General features: G+C 40.7%; 1 protein-coding gene across 1 annotated transcript in view; it reads left to right on the top strand.

Annotated features, from left to right (window-relative positions):
* The window catches only part of NOL8 (nucleolar protein 8), a 270,845-nt gene that overhangs the window by 67,871 nt on the left and 183,201 nt on the right, over positions 1–19,773 (top strand). The window contains exons 4-7 of the mRNA XM_069206675.1: positions 5,862–5,940; positions 10,672–10,819; positions 14,767–14,829; positions 16,044–18,239. Of these exons, the coding sequence (XP_069062776.1) occupies positions 5,862–5,940; positions 10,672–10,819; positions 14,767–14,829; positions 16,044–18,239 (2,486 nt within the window). The remainder of the gene's footprint in view (positions 1–5,861; positions 5,941–10,671; positions 10,820–14,766; positions 14,830–16,043; positions 18,240–19,773) is intronic.

The raw sequence follows: 19,773 nt of genomic DNA, 5'->3' as shown, positions 1-19,773 counted from the left end.
AGATGGCGCCAATCTGGAATTCGCCTGGCACGCCGAAATGTTTGCAGGATGCACTGGCAACCCCATTAATGGATGTGGGAATCTCATCATGGGGACAAATAGCCATGGAGGGTTCTGCGATTCCATGGGATTCTCTACCGGACGTGACAAATGCCAGGCTTTCTAGGTTTAAATACCTACAAATCAAAAGTTTGCTACAATGAGAACCTGAGGTAGGGCTTGGTACAGACTGGGAAAATGCAATATTTGATACACAGAAATGAAAGAAAGAAGTTTCAAAATGGTACTGGTTACTAATACAAGCAGAAGACGCCTCTCTCCTGCTACCGGAAGATGTCTGGAAATCGGATCTGCTTGCCCTTGACCTCTCACATCATTGGCAAATATCAATGCGCACACTTTGGGCTGTAGTGAAATCACACCTCTAAGACAGAACCATTTGTTTACTGTATACAGGGCCTACTGGACTCCTAGAAAGTTAGCTAAAATTGGACTCCCCAGGAAGAGTAACTGCTCGAAGTGCGCCCTGGAAGATACAATGACAAACATTTTTGGAGGCAGTGTCCAGAAATTCAAACCTTCTGGCAAAAAGTGGGTAAGTCATCTCAACTATAATGAACAGACGAATAGAGATAAGCCTAGCAATGATTATATTTGGTCTGCAAGAGCGGTCTGGGAGGAGTTCATAATACAAGCTGGAGAAGCTTAGGCACATCTTATCTTTTTCCTGGTGCTAATAGCTTGTAGGGAAACATTTTTCAACTGGATATCTAAATTCCCCCCTACCTATACAGACTGGCTATTATCAGCGAAGAGAATTTCTAACCTAGATTGTAGTAACGGTTCAGACAAACGCCGGGGAATGTGGGAACCCTTTTTAGTTTTCTATACAAATAATTCTATCCTTAGTCTGGGGGATACATAACATGGCTTTGCCTTTGATAATTGAATATGTAAGAGTCCAATGATTAACTAATAAGTCACAACAGAGAGGAGGTGAGGGTAGGGGACTGTTTCTCCTCTTTCCCATCTTCCGCCTCCTTTTCTCTGTTTAATGGAGGCCAGTTCTCAGGTGTTAACTTTCTGGTTAGGGGTCTGACCAGAGTCGGGACACAATTCGGATTCCTCCTGTCTTTTGTTATAAAATGAGGACTTTAAGAAAAAAAAAAAAAAGGAAAAAAAGAATCTACGACTAAGATGTATTTGTGTGCTCCATTGAGTTGTAGGGGACCACAATGGCCCAGGTACACATACTGTAGTGGCCTATTGGACACTAAGAGGGATGTCTGCAATGGGTGTTTGATGTTGGAGCCCTTAATTTGCTGGCAAATGTCACAAAAACGGGCATATTTCTTTGTCTGTTTGTAAAGACCTAGCCACCAGACGTTTTTCTGTGAGAGTGTTATTGTGGCCGCAATACCAGCGCGTGCAGAAGCTACACACTCGGGCACTGCTTTTATGAGATCCAATCTCTGGTCTTGGTTGAAGATTGATCAGTCTCCGACCCCAGGAAGTGTTGGGTAGGCAACATTACGTGCACTGATGTGGTAAGAGTATTTTTTAGGGTATGCTTTCGGAGAGGCTTGCCTTCAGCCAAAGCTTTCACGCAAGGCAAAATCTCTACATCCAATCTAGTCTGAGAACGAGTCACTGCAGACACAGAAGCCGTAGCTATTGCAGATTTGGCCTCTTCATCAGCCAAATTATTGCCAATAACGTGTACCCCTGCACGTTGGTGGCCCAATGTGTGTACTACATGGACACAAGGTAGGTTATCCTTGAGATCAGCCACCCTTCCCCACAGAGTTCTTTGATTTATGGTGTTCCCTTTGGAATCTCTAAACCTGTTCAACTTCCAGTGATTAATTTAATCATTGTACGATTGCACACAGTAGTATGAATCACAGACAATTAAAGTTAGTAGTCCTGGCTTTGTGTGTTCTAGCGCTATGATAAAGGCTTTGAGTTCACCCAGCTGAGCTGTGCAGTCCCCTAGGGCAGTGGTTCCCAACCCTTTGATGTCTGTGGACCCCCACTTTATCATTACTGGATCCCGGGAACCCCCACTCAATCACTATTGGTATCAGGGGACCCCATACTGAATCATTACTGAAAGCTGGGGACCTAATTTGTTAATAGTATTTAATTTTCTAAGTAGCTGCGGCGCCCCTGACGAGGCTTCACGGACCCCCAGGGGTCCCCCACCACAGGTTGGGAACCACTGCCCTAGGGTCTGCGTACAAGTATTGTGAGGGTGGAATACACCATCCTTCATTACTCCACTCACAGCTGCGTGAGCAGCTGAGTATTGGTGTTTGGTAGCTACGGCTGTGTTCAGTTTTGGCAGAAGAAACCGATGGAGATATCCAAGGTTGTTTTATATTTTTTACACACTATATTGTTAATTAGCGCTGTGCTATATGAATTTTGTATAGCATATGTGCGTGTTTGACTGTTTAAATGTCAGACCCTTCTGTATGAATGATTGGGTTTTGCCATGGGGAATAACGGGTTGTTCATTGCAGAGACACAGGGCTCAATTACACCCTGGTACTCGAGTATCACATGACAAGGAGAATCCCTGTTCCAACCTACATGATTGCAGTGCAACGCAGGTGCTTGTGCTAAAGCCCAATTGACAGTGTGGACATCTTTTACCACGTCTGGAACAAAATCAGAGAAAGATGGCAAAAATGACATCTTCCCCATGTGGGAGATTACGGACGTGCTCGGGTGGCCAGTCCCTCTTGGCAAGCAGAATATCACAACTAAGTTCAGCTCAGAATATCACACTAACGGTGCGCTCTATGTCTCCCTCAATTTGGATATTTAAATCATAAACCCTGTCTAATGGGAGAACCGCCCGTCTGCATTGTCAACTACAATAAAATCGCTAGTTCCTGTCACATCCAGATGATCTTCCGGACTCTGGCGACATATCGGGACATCTGCCGAGCTGTCTAGCAGTGTCACTGCCCACGTCTTGTTCTATAGCAATGTTTTCAAGTGTACTGGCATTTTTAATTGACAGTGCTGCCACCTTTTTATTTTTAAACTGTGATGACTCTTTCCTCTGTTGCACGTAGTCAGGATGTCGCTCTGACCGGCTCACTCTCTCACTACGTCTATCTGGTGCGTCCTGAAAGAAACAAGAGGGACGTGACTCAGTATATCTGTCAGGAGATTTTATATTTTCTCTATTTCTGAGAGAATGCCTCCTGTCGGAGTTTCTGGATGTGTAGAATCTGCACTCTGACTTCGTCTGTCGTTAAATTGTTTTTATTTATCCCAGCACTTTTTAGAACCCTCCTGTGCTTGTTTAGTACCCTCCTTAGGGGTGGTACTTAGTATTTCTAGCTTTTTCGGCTTGGCTCCCAAACTGTCCCGTCCTATACTGGTATAGGTGTCAGAAATAATTTTCAGTAGTTGTTTCTCCTGTTCCAAGTGTGGACTCTCTCTGAGCCGCTAGCGTATAGCCAGTTCTACTGCTTCCCCCTTAATGTTACTGATTATGAATGAGGAGACTGCGTCAAAGTTACGCATTAGTTTCATCCCCAAATCTAGGGCTGGAGCAGCACCGTGCTCATTCTGAACTTGTTTTAACACTTCCGGTAAATTGGCAAGTGTTAGGGTACCATGTGTGGTTGTATAAGTTTCAACAAAGACTGTACCCCATGTGGCGCAGTCATCCACTGAGGGAACCATCCCGAAGGGCAAACACATTGTGAGAATTCTATGTTTTTCCTGTGGTCCCGTATGGGGAAACATAGCTTCCAGCTGATTTGTTTTCTGGGCTATCCAGAACGGGATTTTCTCTTGTTCCGTGGGCACTTTACCCATGATAGAATGTACTGTTTGTGGATTTATTCCAGTAGTAGCCAATTTGTAACCAGCAGGTGCTGGTTGTGCTGGACGCGTTGGTGTTGTGTTCAGAGTTCGCATTACGAATCAGTATAGTGTTACTAGCTCAATGTATAAATTGCGCAGATCAGCTGCCTGCATGTTTTGTATATCTAGGTGAGGTGTGTATGTGGCAAACATATGCTAAATTGGTTTTTCATTACCTAAGACACCTAACCGCACGGGTTGTATTACATGTGGTAGGGCATCATTAAACCAGTTCTGATATTCTTGATAAGTAATCGGGATTTCAAGATACTGTTATGATTGGTACCGTTGAGGTACGTTTGCAATTCTGTGTGTGTAGAATGTGAATGATCTTTGGTCTTCCTCAGGAAAGGTGACCCAAGAATAGAATGTTTATGTTTGGTAGGCTTCACTAGCTTCTACTATAAATGTAACATCCCCACCCTCGTCTGTTACCCCACCCTCGTCTGTTAAGCCATGCGCTACTAGGGGTAATATTAATGCTTGTCTAGCATTCTCAGGAATGTCTGTGGTGTTAGCCATATTGTGAAATGGGTAAAGAAATGGAACTCCAAGTGGGAGAAAAGTCTTTCACCCACTTGGTGTGAGGCAAGACTGCTAGTTTAAGGATGACAGTACTTATAGTTGTTGGTGACTATGCCAGTCCTACAACAAGTTGCAACTGTCGTCCCAACCCTCCCGGCTCACAAGCAGTACCTCACCAAAAATCCAAACATTAGAAGCTGATTTGTGGCAGCCTTTACGCATGGACTCAAGAGTGCGACATCTAAGGGTGGTCCTGGTTAAACAGAGATTACCCCTTTCTCACATGAACAGCATGTCTCAGTCAAACACACAGGCAATCAAGGAGATGCAGTAAAAATCGTAATAGGTTTTTATTAACAATACTGCAATCTACGATAAATTGCATGGGCTGCAATGATAAGGATAATGAACAGTACAAGAAGCAAAATTGTGAACACGAGAGTCATTAATACAAAGACCCCCACCATCTTACAATAGCATAAAATTATGTGATATGATATGTGTCATACCCTAGCATGATGAATCTAAACCCTAACCTAAAGAGAGCTAGGTGTGATAAAGCTAATCTTCCAGTACCTTGTCCATGAGAAGAGCCCCCCCCAACCCTTGTTATCTTAGAATGAGGTCTCTAGCTCAGACTGCGTGGGGGCACAAAGACTGGGTGCCTCAAGGCGACGTGTTCCGTGGATAGCATCAATGGCATCTGGTAGGAATCCCCCTGACTATCTGTCTGTGTGAGATGTATTTTTACAGATCGGATCAGACCCCATGATGTAGGTCTGTTCCCAAAAAATAGGTAACGCGACATGCTTGGGGCGGCAATTATATAAACAATTCCCTCGAAAGCGCAAAGAGGGAAAGTACCTAATGTGAATACCTATAGTTTGTTTATCTTTGTCGCTTGATAGTGACGCCTTAGCAGAGTGGCACTGATAGCATGAAACTAAAACATTGTCCTAACTAAAAACAATGCAGCCATCTTGCAAAGATATAATTAAATAATTGCGCTAAAACAGGGCAAGCTAAGTAGGGTAAAAGTCCCTGGGTGACGGGGGCACAATTCTACAAGCTAGAAGGCTAAGCTAGCTCCTGTTTCCCAATAAAACAAGATAGGATTCCCTACAATTGTTCCGGGATTAAAGCAACTGCTTTGTGTAGGTGCCCCACAAGGAAAGGTGGCAAACGTTTTTGAACAGTGTTGTAATTTAAGTAGGTATTGTTGTTATGTGTCTTTTTTTCAAACTCAAAGTAGTTCAATAAACAAAAACAGCACGCACTGCTCTTTTATTTTGTGTCTTATGGTGAATCTTTCACAATTGCTTAAATAGAAATGACAATGAAATGTTTAAATCAAATTATTAAAATGTTACTACAATATCTCCTTAAATATAGCTGCAGCTTTTTTCAATACTTGAAATTTGTATTTTATTCATTTTTATTTTTTGCAGGCATGTCTATATTAAATAAGACAAAATGGAGAGGAGGAACATTACAAATTGAATTGGCCAAAGAAAGCTTTTTACATAGGTAAAAGTCACAATGAAAGGTGTTTTTGAGGCCAGTGCTGTGTGTGTGTGTCTGTGTGTGCGGGGGGGGGAATGGGGCTCTTTGAGTGTGTGTGTGTGCCCACCCCAAAACCTAAAAATACCCTTACCCCCCAAAACCCATGCCCAACCTAAAAATGCCCTTACCACCCCAAAACCATACCCACCCTAAAACCTAAAAATGCCCTTACCACCCCAAAACCCATGCCCACCCTAAAACCTATAAATGCCCTTACCACCCCAAAACCCATACCCACCCTAAAACATAAAAATGCCCTTACCACCCCAAAACCCATGCAGAACCTAAAAATGCCCTTACCTCCCCAAAACCCATGCTCACACTAAAACCTAAAAATGCCCTTACCACCCCAAAACCCATACCGAACCTAAAAATGCCCTTACCTCCCCAAAACCCATGCTCACCCTAAAACCTAAAAATGCCCTTACCACCCCAAAACCCATACCCACCCTAAAACCTAAAAATTCCCTTACCACCCCATAACCCATGCCCTCCCTAAAACCTAAAAATGCCCTTACCCCCCCAGAACCCATGCCCACCCTAAAACTTAACAAGCATTTCCAATGCAACGGGTCTCACTTTTGCTCGTGTTAGAGCTGATAGCGTTGTAAACTCTTAACCCGACTTGTCACCTATCGGCAAAAGTGCATTTATGTACATAACCCGAAAAAGTGCGATTAACTGTGTAAAGCGATCGACTTCTGCCAAGCAAAATCTCGCTAGGAAAATAGAGAAAAAGTAGTCCACGAGCCGGACAGAAAACAGCGAGCCTCGCATGTTTTCTGTACTTGGTCGATGCGCTCGAAGAGGGCTTGCCACCGGAAAAGGCATGACATGTGCTTGCCTTCCACTAATGAAATCAAGCATATTCTAACAGGCAAGCCCACAAGCCAATGACAGACGCTACCGTGACGTGGACAGGGCTCCGAGCCCTTTTTAATTACTAAAGCGTCTCGCTTAGCGAAACGCATGCGCAAGCACATGCGACGCAGGCTCGACCCTAAACAAATGCAATTACCACCAATATCTGTTACCCACCCTAAACCCTATATATATATATATATATATATATATATATATATATATATATATATATATATATATATATATATATATGACTCAACCCACTTAATACTTACCTTTAAAACCTTTACCACGCATACACCTTTACCATTTATGCATGTGTGGTAAAGGTATATTCGTGGTAAAGGCATGATTGGTAAACGCATATGCATTGTAAATGCATTGTGGTAAATGCTTTTAGTTGCATTTACCGCAATGTAAGTTATGTCTCCTAGAATATACCAAAACATTCAAAAGGCTGCCTGTAATTTATGCCATTTTATAGGGGTATGATTGTTAATACAGTCAATATATGATTTCCACCCATGTTCTGCCAGTATAATTGACACTAATGACACTTTCATCATGGATTATGTGTGTGATTTATGAATATAACAACCATGTCCACTTGTGTGTCCCGTTTCATCAAACTGTTTAGTACTACTTCTGCAAACTAGATTATAATCTAGGCTTTCCCAAGTAAATCATACCAGTAGTGTATAAAGGTTCATACTCATATTTCCGCCATTCCCTGGTCTCCATGCTAGGATTAGTAAATTAGACGCACACTTTCAGTGTGCTTCATAGTTGAAAGGAGATCGTTCGCTCATTTCTCCCACTAGGTCACATACTCCCCATTAGAAAGAACCGCTGAAGAGAGCTGTATGTTTACATTACGCTCAGTACACAGAGGAATTAGTGAAAATGTAGTTGCTCCTTTTTTAGTGTTAGAAGCCAGTTTCTGTTGGCAGAAATAATTAAGCTGAAATCCACCCTACATGGAGGGGGTGCCAATATCACATCACCAGAACAAAAGGAAAAGTGTGATTAGGTGTGGTACCTCCTGATTTGAGGCTGCTGCCTTTGTCTCAGTAGGTTGAAGAGAGTTGTTATTGAAGTAGTACAATTTATGGTTATCCGGATTGTTTTAACCAAAGTCCTTGCAATTTACCTTGATGTTGTATAGATCCATATCACAGTTGACCGTGGGTAAAGCACTATTTGATTCATTAAGAGAGCAGAGATCTGCTATGAAATTGTGTTTGGCTTGGTTTTAGGAGGCCAACCAAGGGAAGGCAGTCTGTGAGAGTCCTTGGATAAGTCTTTGAGAAAAAGAGTGGAAAAGTAGTAGGAGTTAAGACATAAATTCAGAATTTTTGGTAGTGGCGTGTTTGAAGTTCACTAATTAACTGAATGAGCATGTGTGAGGAAATCATCATACAGTAGTAAAGGAGCATCGAGATAGCCAGACCCACAGAAGGTGACAGAAGTAGTGTGAAATGAGTTGTTTTCTGAAAAGTGGTGTTTTGAAGGATGTTGGAGATGTAAGATATGAAGGTGACCTAGCTAATTGTTGTATTATTGTCAAAATGCTTTTAAACTCCTTGAGGAAGACCTAAATGGCTGTCCGCTTGATCGATTTAGTAGCTACTGTCTAGTGCCTGGATGGGGAATCATGTTGAATGGGTCATCATCTATTGATGTGGCATGTAGATGTGTCTTACATATGGAGTGCAAGCAAAGGTGGTCTGAAGGATAGTTTTATGTGCTGAACATTATACAAACCAGTTTGACTTATAGTAGGCCACTTTAGTCATGATTTTGAAAACAGCCAGGTCTTTATAGCTTTTCTGAATTCTAGTAAGCTGTCGGCGAACCCTTTCCTGAATAGCAGAGTTCATAGCACTCTGTGCAGGTAAATAACTCCCCTGATAAGGCTACTTTGAAAAGGCGAAATTACCAGGATTGGAACCATTCAAAAGTCTGAGGTTTCTCCTTTCACTGTGCAATCTGTATTTAGGTTGTAAGATGATTGTTCCCATCCCATGACCCACATAGTGTGTAGAGGGTTTTGAAGTATATTCTTATTGTGACTGGTAAGCAGTGTAGAGCATGTGGGGGTAATGTGATCTTGTCTGCCAATGTTTACGTCGTGTCTGGCTGCAGCTTTCTGGATTTATGGCAGCTTGCCTAATAAGTATGTGGGGAGACCGATCTGAAGTCCTTTGGTGTAATCAAGCTGAGAGAACTTCCAGGGTTAATAATGAAGCCTGTATCCTTTAGGAAAGACTCCAGTAAGAGAAGATATTTTGTAGTATCAGATAATGCGTATCTGGATGTTTATTTGAGTTAAGTTTGGAGTGATAGGTTGGAATCTATTATCTTACTGACATTTTTCATCTCGATCAAAACAATGTTTTGAAGTTCGATGGATATAGGGCCATAATTTTGCTATGATCCACAGGCGAATATGTTCGTTTTTAAAGGATAGTTTACGCTAGTTCTTTAGAACTCATTGTTCTACAGCTGGGAGCCATTGATTACATGGTGCTCACTGCATGTTCTGGGGTTGTTTCCTTTGAGTAAGATTAGTTCACTAGCTGCGAAGAAAACAGCAGTGGTGTAGTTTCCCGAATGAATGGCCCCAGAGACCAGTTGTTGGAAATCTACAAACATCTGCTTGTTCTGAGATTGTGCTAATCTACATTTTCTGTATGTAAACCTTGCTCTTTGTTTGTGTTGGTACTGGTTGAGATGGAACCCAACACTGCTGATCTATTTTGTCTGTCTAAAGATGAATAGGTTGTGTTGCATTAGCCAGTCAGGTGGGATATCAGGACTGCAGCAGTCTGAGATTAGACTGATTCATTGTTTGATGGATTTTAAAAGAACTTTTCTTCGCTTAGAGTAGTGAACAAATTATAATGATATTTTGCTTTTGGTGAGGAATCTTATTCATGTTGGATGGAGGGCAGGCAGTCTTGTGGGACTATCTTGGAATGGATTGTTGTTAAATTTCTTGTTTGAAAATGATGGCCCTTTTTGTCATTGATGTTAGTTAAAGCACTTCTGACAGACAAGGAGTGGTGCTAATCCCACAAGGAGTTTGTTGCTCCTCAACTGTATGTAGTCAACCAATTCATATTGCAAATCATGAAGCACATTAGACTTTACAAATATAAAAGGAGTAAATATTAAAATAAACACATAAAGGTTTACTAAGGGTTAAAACCATTACAGAAGACAAATTCAAAAGTTAAAGTCAATCATAATCATTTATATAAAGAAAATATCATGAAACGCGGAATAAAATGTGTTGAAATAGGATGAAGCAGATGAAGTGACATTACATTTCAAATCATTGTTTACAAACTGGCTTGTGCATGAATAGTCTGTGTGCAGGTTGAGAGAGAAATGAAAAAATGACCATGCTGAAAGATGGCTGCAAGCACAGTTAGCCATTTCGAAATTGCGGCCTACATTGACAAATGCTAAAATTAATTTTATCAGATCAGCATTCATGTTATTGTTTATTGTGTTAATAGTGTTATACATTAAATCCTTTGTCTGTGACTGAGTTATGTTAACCTTTGCTTAACCTATTAATATATATGCTGTACATTTAAGCCTGTTTAACAGGCATGCCCTTGAATATGCTTATTTTGGATCTTACCTCTGGAGTAATTGGATCGTTCACTCCATAAGTGAGCCTATGGCCCTAAATGTTCTCTGCGATATAAAGTAATATAATATAAGATCTAGTCTTTAAGATAAAACTGTTAACACTATTCTGTCTTTACACTGAGGAAAATGTTAAAATAACACCACTTTCACTTCAAATGTTTCATACAGGCTGGCGCAAGAGCGGGAGGAAGCGAAAGAGAAAAAAGATTGCCCTCAACAAGACAGGAAGTCTAACTTGGTTCAGTCCATGAAAAAAGCTGGCGTGGAGAATTTTCAGATGAGAGCTGTGCCAGGAACTGAAGTACCAAATCATAAGGCAAGATCCCTTCAAAATCCACTGACTTATGACAGCAACCATATGTGGAGGTGTCTTCCACAATCTATACAATAAGACCTCTACAGTTGTCCTTCCTTCACAACACATCACACTTTTGTATCCATTTTCAAACTCTGATTGCGCACTTAGCACCATGCTCTACTCTCCGTCAAACTCACAAGGTGCAATGGGTGTTTACCTACAGTGTCTGTATGTGAAACACAAAGTACATAGCCTTAAACATGTTTATCTTGAATGTATACAATTTACAAATACACCAGCTTGTCTACTTTCTTTAGAATTTGCTCTTTATTGACCTCAGGACTTTACTCATCCTGCCCACCTTTAGAATTGCTAACAAAGCTCACATGCTGACCACTTCAGTTGTAAGTCACGTTTGCTCTGACGTGCATAGCCCAGTTCTTGTTATGTGCATTGTTATCCTACCCGAGTTCTCCACTTTTACCTTTACCTTGCCCACTTGCAATCCTGGTTTCCTACTGTATTCTGCATAATGTGTTGAATATGTGCCATTAGGGTCTGTGCTGTCTTGTTCCCAGTCTGCAGCCTTCATCCTCAAACTTCTGTGTTTCACAGCTTTATGTAACCACACATTCGATCTTGTCCTTAGTTTGATGTTTTACCCTTTTTTTCTAGAAATGCCTTAAAACAATTAGCTAGGGCTGTGTTCAGAGTTGCACGAAGGTATCTTTTAGAGGACACCATGGGACATAGGTTCATCATCCATCTGACTCACTGTACTTCTATTACCCTTCATGCGAGGTGGCATTTCAAACACTTTAAAAGGGTCTCGAAAACAGGGAGTGCTGAAGCTCAGGGAATTGGGAGGGAAAGTGGGCATTTTCCTTCTGTTTATCAATCTCTTGCATAGTGCTATCTGAGAAAAAATCATTGTGAATCGAATCTTTAGTTGAGTTTGTGTTCTGTTGAATCATATTAGCTCTCTATATGGCCTTAAATATATGGTGCATGTTGAAAGAAAGCCCTTTGCATGGTTTGGGAAACGTGCCATTTTGTCCTATTGTTTTTTGAGCCTGTTTTTTCCCTCACGTGAACTCGACCGTGATGCAGGTCAACTGGTGAAGCACATCTTTTTTTTAACTCACTCATCATCATGAGAGCTACGCTATAGTTACATGAGAACAGCCTAATTAGGAACAAATTATGACTGATGGAGTCTGCTGTTCCCACTTCCAGCAGTGTGTGGTGTCTTGTGGTGGTGCCAATGCATATTGTGCAAAAGTAAAGGCTTTTTTTACCTGTACCCTTGTGGGGAGAATGCATTCTAGCTCTCCGAAACGGGTCTGTCCATTCACTTGTTGCAGTAGATGTTCCACTACAAAAAAGTACCCCACATCGCCTGCCCCTGCTCATCTTCCTGAGTTGTAGCTCTTTACTGAGGCAGTATTGACCTTTGCTGGACTCTGTTTGACTTGAAATCCACATATTGGCCTTCACCAGTTGCAGTTGGTCTTTGTGACCTGCTTCTGAGGTCCTTGCGACTTGGACAACAGTATAACAATTGGAAGATGTACTTCCCCAGGACTGAAGGACCTTAAAAAAACATGCAGTTCTTTGATTGGATCCAGCATCCTGTCTTGGGTGTCAATGTGGAATACATAGTGTCCACCCTCCTCTGCTCAGTAAATGGTAATCATCTGGGCTACCCTGAGACTTTGCTCACCATTGTGGAGTACTAACGCTGCAAGGAGCTCAACTTCTGAGGGTTTGCAGCTGCCCCCCTTCAGACTGCCCCTGAGGGTGGAATCCTAAATAAAGCTTTTTTTCATTTCATTGCCATGTTTCTCCCTGAACAAGCTGTTATGTGCCTGTCAGGAGAACAAGTGCTTCATCCCAGGGACACATGCACAAAGTCCAACTGATTGAGAATCTGCAGGGAATGTGCTTTAGTCAATGGAGACTGTCCAAGATGCTGGAGAACCCTGCTGGTCTGGAGAAATAAAACAAAGGTCAACATTTCCTTTGCAGTGGGGCTATAGCATAGCCTGTCTTCTTCGGATTTGAGAGCCTGCACTGCCTGAATCGTCTCATACTCTTGGGGTGTCTACATAACCCCTTCCTTAGCCACAGAAATACCAATAACTTTACACTCCTGCCATGGGGTCCAGTTCCTTTTGCTGGTGAGGGTTGTATTGATTCTAGAACTGTGTAAACCACATTTCCAGCTGGTCTTGTTCTAAAGATACTATATGAAGGCATGATTGGCCCTAACTGAAATGTCCAGTTCCTGGTGGGAGCTGGTGAATCCAGTGCATTCAGTGGTGCTGACGATCCCATGGCTGCTGATGAATGTAGGCTTATTGAATAAATTATGACTAAGTGATGTGTCTGTGTTATCTGTCACATGGGTCGGTAAATGTATGTACCATGTTGGCTTGGTAAATTATAGATGAAGGTCAGAAATGACCTAATATTTAAAACCCTAGAATCTTAAGAGCCTGTACTTCTTTTACCATCACTGAAGATCAAAAAAGCTATTTCTATTTCTATTTCTTCAACCTTCCACTCTCGTATAGCTCCCATGAAAACATCCTTTACAAAATCTGTAATACTTTGTATAATCGCTTCTTTCAAAAAAGCCCACTAACTTTGGGGCACCTTTGTGCCCCGTAGAGAAATGCCCCCATCTCAGCGACATTGAGAGTTCTCTCCACACCTTTGTAAATCATTACAGTCTTGTCTGCCCCTCTGAACAATAACATAAAATGTTTCTTCATACAGCATTCTGTATGAGATCAATGTGAAAATGTGATCTATTAGAGGTTTTGGGGGTCCTGTGTATGGGCAGGGTTAATATTGGGTGCACGAAATTGAGGAGGATACAAATGAATGAGAATTAACATTACAAATAACTCACTTTCCTTGTATGTATCACAGTGTTTCAATTCCCTTAGTCATTAGCACTGCATGTAAGGTAGTATGGTGTTAGTAATTAGCATTACATGTAAGGTAGTGTGTTGATAGTAGAGGAGAGGTTTTAAATCACTTGACTTTTCCTTTGTGTCTGTAAAAACACAGAATGTGTAGTTTGTAATGCTGCATCATGTCACAGATTGCAAGGTCTTGTTGCATGGAAATTAAGCAGTCACAATGTTTGCTCTCACAATGACATGTTGTCGATAATTTCGTAGTGGTTTGTGTGCGCGCATAGCCTTGTAGACCTGTTGATTTCACCCATTCAAGAATCTGATCCTAAATCTGCTTTATGATGACAAGGCTTCTTTAATTTGCAGAGCTTAGATGTGTAGTCAATGTAACTGTCAGACAAGTTAGTGTTGTGATCATTTTCTTTATTCTGGCACACTCTGGGGTGCAGTTTTTTATTTTGCATAGACTCTAAATAAGAGTTATTTGTGTAATGTAACATGACCGATGTTTATGTGTTTCCATCCCCTGCGGAGCCTGCCCTGTGAAAACCCATGCTTCAGCACCACCAATCCACAGCAGTCATATAACATGTAGCTAGAGACATATGCTATATTAGTTTTATAAAAATAAAGTTGTCTTACAAGTGTTTTGTCTCTTTCCTTTCCAGTACATAATGGAGTCTGCCCAACCATTCCACCTATCCTACCCTTCTCCTAACAGCCATCACAGATTGCTCTACTGGGCAGTCCCATTAGCACTTTGGACTTGTAATATAAACGTGATGCCCAGATTAGCCTGCTCAAGAAAAAAACATTTTAAACAAATATTTTAGATATTTGTAAGGCGCATCATGTTGCTGGAGCCTCAACCTCCCTTTGGTTGGCCAACAACTCACTCTCTTTTGTCTTCACTAAGTTTTTGTTGATCACATTGTACCTCTTGACTCTGTGTGTGCAATATTGTCATCTGCTAAGATTAACACTAACAAAAAAAATAATGTTACATTACTAAATATTCTTACTTTTATTTATTTGCAGGACTGGGTGGTCAGTAAATTCGGGAGAGTGTTGCCGGTTCTTCACCTCCAACACAGAAACAAAATATCCTTTTGGAAAATGCATATACTTAATATTAATCCCCAAATATTCCATTTGCTCTTTGCCATCTCTGGTCTTCAGGAAACGATTTGTTCATCAGCAGGACATTGGCTTTGTATAATGGCGGGAGCAATTCAGCTGTTGATGGTTAGACGCCCTGGATTAATGCTGAGCATGTTTAACAATGTACATGAACTACTTTATGAACAAATCAAAACACGTTCTCTAAATTTAGACATTTGATTTTACAACTATGATGCACTCTTAAAGATTCTATCACACTTCCTTGAACAGAGTTGCACAGATTTTCATTTTCAGGGGTTTTTACTCAAATCATGGTCCGTTATTGTACAGTGTTCCAAATCCACAATCAATTACAATGTACGTCTTGGGTGTCAGATGAGTGCTTTGGACTAGCAAAAAACCCATGTTTAACATGGCATGTCAGTAGAGTACAACATTCTTAATAACAAATTACCTCTTTGAGAAGGCTGAGAACATTACATATGTGCTTGTAAAGTTGGAATATTGTTTGAGTGTGATCTGTTACATGGTGATGAATCTGTGAAGCTGACAAACTATGCAGCTGTGTTTTCGAAATTGAGTAAGAATTTTTGAGAGTTCAAGCTGTGGGTAAAAATTACAATAAATTGAATATTTCAAATCTACCTCTAAAATTCACCAGATATATTTTGGTGCCTAGCAATAACTTGTACCCCGGTCATGCACTTCCTATGACCTCACACATTACTTCACTTATGACATATTCAATGACATCATTGTTTACACCAATAGTCCAGATATTCCTAACTGTTTAACCCATTCATGTGCAACCCAAATCCTGTGTAAATGCTGTGGACAGAAACAGGCTTTGTAAAGAACTACAGCAGCAAAGTATGTTTTAACATCAGTAGATTTACTAAACTTATTGGTTGTACATTTTGGGAGGAGGTTATAAATTGTGTAAGTTTTGCTATAGCTTACCAGGCACTGCACACTGTTTAAAAAAACAAAATAAGTTAACCTGAGTGCATTCACTACCATGTTTCTAGTACCTTATGGTTGCAAACTAGCAAAATTACTTTTCAAGGAAAAAAACGTTTTGTGTACAATCTGCTTATAGGTGTTCAACATTATATTCCATCCATTGTCATAGGTACATGTGTTTTGAAAAACAATCAAATAATTTTTGTGAGTATTCCTTAATTGAAATTTAGGCCATGAAATATGACCCATCAAAATATTGTCACAACATCAAAAGACTTGAAGAAGACTCTGGTGAACTGGTTCCCGTCTCCCAGCTCACCTGGCATCTGGATGAGGGGAATGATGACATTAGCAGGAAGCGTAGAGGAGAGTTTCCCACTCCAAAACACCAGCTGAAAAAGAAAAAGGGATCCGAAAACGTTTTGAAAAATGAACATTCTAAAAATTTGACTATTCAAAACCAGGACAGCACTTCCACCAAAAGAATTGATGTGAAATCTAATCAATCTCTTGACTTATCATATGCAAATATCCCAAAGGTTAATGCCCAGGGAAATCGATCGTTTGATCACATGAAGAAAGTGACATCTAAGACTAGAAATAGCATGGACAGCGAGGCAGATTCGGAAGAGGAAATGGAGTCTCTGATAGCAAAAGGTTCATTACCAAAAGGCATCACAAAGATGGGAAATGAAGACTTCAACATAGAAGTTGTCAAGGAAGACTTTGAGCTAAAATATGCATCTCACTGGACTCAGTGGGATTCAGCGAGAGCAGAGAAAAGCTTGATAAGAAACACACCAAATGTCAGGTTTTCAGACAACAACAGTGAGTATGACTCTGCGGATACTGATGAGATTATTGCAGTCACCAAACCAATGGTGAGGAAAGAAACAAAGAATGAATTAACTCTGGAACCTACCTCTTATATGCCTGGAAGCCAGGAATCATGGAAAAGCAAGACTAGCTCGGAGTCTTCCAAGAGTGATGTGCTTTCAAAATCCAATCCGAAGTCTGTCCCCAGCAGTACTGACACACATTCAACTTGCCCTCCAGCAGAGTCCAAGCCATTTAAACGCCACTCTGAAAGTAGGCCTTCCTCAGACAGCAGTGGAACTGGTTCTGAATCTGCAGATTCTGACGAGACCATTGCTTTGACTGAACCACTGGTGCAGAATAGAGCCTCATGTAAATTGTTGCAGAAAGTTTCTTCAGTTAACTCGTGTGTATCAGAAAGCAAGCAGGGTCGCTTGAAACAAAATACTGCTGTTTGTGCAAACAATAACAAACTACTCACTCCCTCACAATCTGATAAAAAATATGTACCCAAACAAACTGACAAACAAACATCTCATTCATTGCCACGGTCAATTCAGTCTAGAAGCAGTTCAGAAAGTGACAGTCTGTCCAACAGCAGTGAAACTGAGGAAGACCCTGAATATGAAGAAATGATGCAAAACTGCCATCGTATAAACTTGACATTAGAAGATCTGGAGGAGCTTGCCAATAATGCCCAGGACCTTTCAAGTGATGAAAATGTAGAAACACCAATCAGAAGTAGTACTGAGCCTTCCCTTGATGACTGCTTGCTACATAAATCGCTCAATACAGAAAAGGCATTGGACGAGACAATCTCATCAATTAAGATCATACAGCCCAATGATATTGTTTCTTCTATATTAAGAGATGAAAGCACTGATGATGAATCCAAGTCTAAAAGCAAGTCCATGCGTCCTAAACTTCCAACTTTTGCTGGTTTGGGCTCACTGATGACGGGGAAAATGGTTAAAGAACAAACTTCTGAAAGTTACCTCATCTCACAGCCTGATTGTTCAGACAGCAAGGTTGAGTCCTCAACGCACCTCTCTGTAAGCCCCAGTTCTTCAATTCTGCCTGCTAAACAAAGTTTAAGGGCTGATGAAGGCGGTGGTCCTAAAACCAAGGAAATTGGTTTTGAAGTGGTTCCAAAGCAGGATAAAAGAGCTGGTGAAGGGCACATTGAGATCAAAGCAAATGTGTCTGACTCAAAAGCAGAAACTGGAAAGCTTGCTTCTAAATTAACTGCTGATAGAGACCCCCTGTCCTTAAAATGTCCTGCACAGGACAGAACCAGACAAACCGAATCTGAGGAAGAAAGTGAGGCAAGCTACAGTGGATCTTCTACTGATGAAGAAAGTAGCAGCTCTGACACCTCTTCATCAGCAACACCAAAGAACATGAACATACAGAAAAATGCATATTCCAGTGTTGAATTGTTTGTGGAGAAAAAGGGTTTGTCTGCTTCCATGGAAAAAAAAACTGAATCCCCACACCCAGACCTGTCAAAGCAGCTTATGGACAATGAGAAACGCCTGGCAGCTGTACAGGAACGAAAGAAAGAGATTGACCTTCAGAAGAAATGTATCCAGGGGGCACTATCAAACTTGGTATACAATCCTTGTTCATTAATTCAAATTAAATGTGTTGGTGTATTTAATTTTAATATTTAGCTTTAAACCTCCATTGTGAGGATTTTCCTTTTGTTTCAGTTCACTTAAGTAGGGAGGTAGTTGAAATAATAATGTATTTCAGTCAACAGAGGCAAGGTTCACAGGTACCAAATTGTGTTGATAAATACTTGGAAAATATCAAAGAATTAAGTTAACCCCTTAGTTCCCGACGCTGATCAGTCCCCAAATCCCTACTCTGAGCTCCACTTCATGACTCTGTCGAAGCAGAATTAAACAAACTGACAAATATCAAGTTTCATAGGCAGGGTTTATACACAAGTCACAGGAACATGAGCACTTCAGCAACATGTCCAATTTGAGGAACTATCACCAGGTACTTTATACACAAACACCACAAAAAGGTATAAAAATTCATATTACATTTTTCTACCTGGTAGGTGATTTTTGTTCTGTTTCTCGTGGTTTATACATACTTGCAGCTTATGGTGGAAGCAGGTGTGAAACCAAGGGTCAAACCTGAAAGCTGTACTAAACTAGACAAAATTTTGTGGCTTTAGCAAAGTGTCATTTGTGTAGGTCGCTCGTGGTTTTCCCAAAAATTCTAATCATAGAAATAAAAAAAATAATGGAAACAATAGAACTAGGTGACAGCTGTTTCATCTGTAGGTTTTGTCTCAATGGCTGATTTATGAAAGTAATTTTGTTTGTCAGATGCTTCTGGTTTCAAGGGCGTATGGTGTTTTTTGGTTGTCCAGAACTATGCGATACCTAGATCCAACAACTGATCTGCAGCTTATAATTATATTTCATTTTGTATCAACCATGCAGCAGTTCAAATGATAAAATCTATTGAATGAAAAATGGTCATGAAGGAAACCGGTTCATTTTTTAAATGTGCCCAAAGTACAGACTTTAGCAATAGTGATTATTTCTACAACTCTAAATTTGGGGTTATCCATACTGTCATATGATTCTGAGCCAAATGTGGTGTCCAGTGTTCTTTAGTTCACACTGGCTTACAATTAGAAGCCAAAATGGAGAGAAATGCATTTGATAATAACTAATGTTGTTCTGTTCTATAGTCCCACATGTCTCCTGATTAAAATAGTACCCCACTTGTATAGGCGCCACAACTTCATTTGGAGACATTAGGTTTTTGCCAAACAAATTAACCCATTGTGGCAATGCAGTATTTGGACACAGACTTGGCCACAACTCGTGGAAACCTACTAAATCTATACATGACTGAAAGCTGTACCTCTAGGTGAGTCCAGGATGATGTGACTTTGTGGATCCAAATGACCTACAAACCTCAAATGTTGGCCAAAATCACATATTTTCTGCACCTTTCAGTGAGGGAAATTTCCAAAACCTGAGGGATCCATAGAATTCCTACTAGACAGCATTCCCTCACTTCTTATAAAAATGTTACCCCATTTGTATGGCTGGGCCTATTGCTTGGGAAAGGAACTAATGAAAACTGTGACTATATTCAGCCATTGTTGTGTTC

The sequence above is a fragment of the Pleurodeles waltl genome, chromosome 9 (genome assembly GCF_031143425.1).
Source record: "Pleurodeles waltl isolate 20211129_DDA chromosome 9, aPleWal1.hap1.20221129, whole genome shotgun sequence".
Lineage (NCBI taxonomy): Eukaryota > Metazoa > Chordata > Amphibia > Caudata > Salamandridae > Pleurodeles > Pleurodeles waltl.
This window is presented reverse-complemented; position numbering and strand designations above follow the sequence as displayed.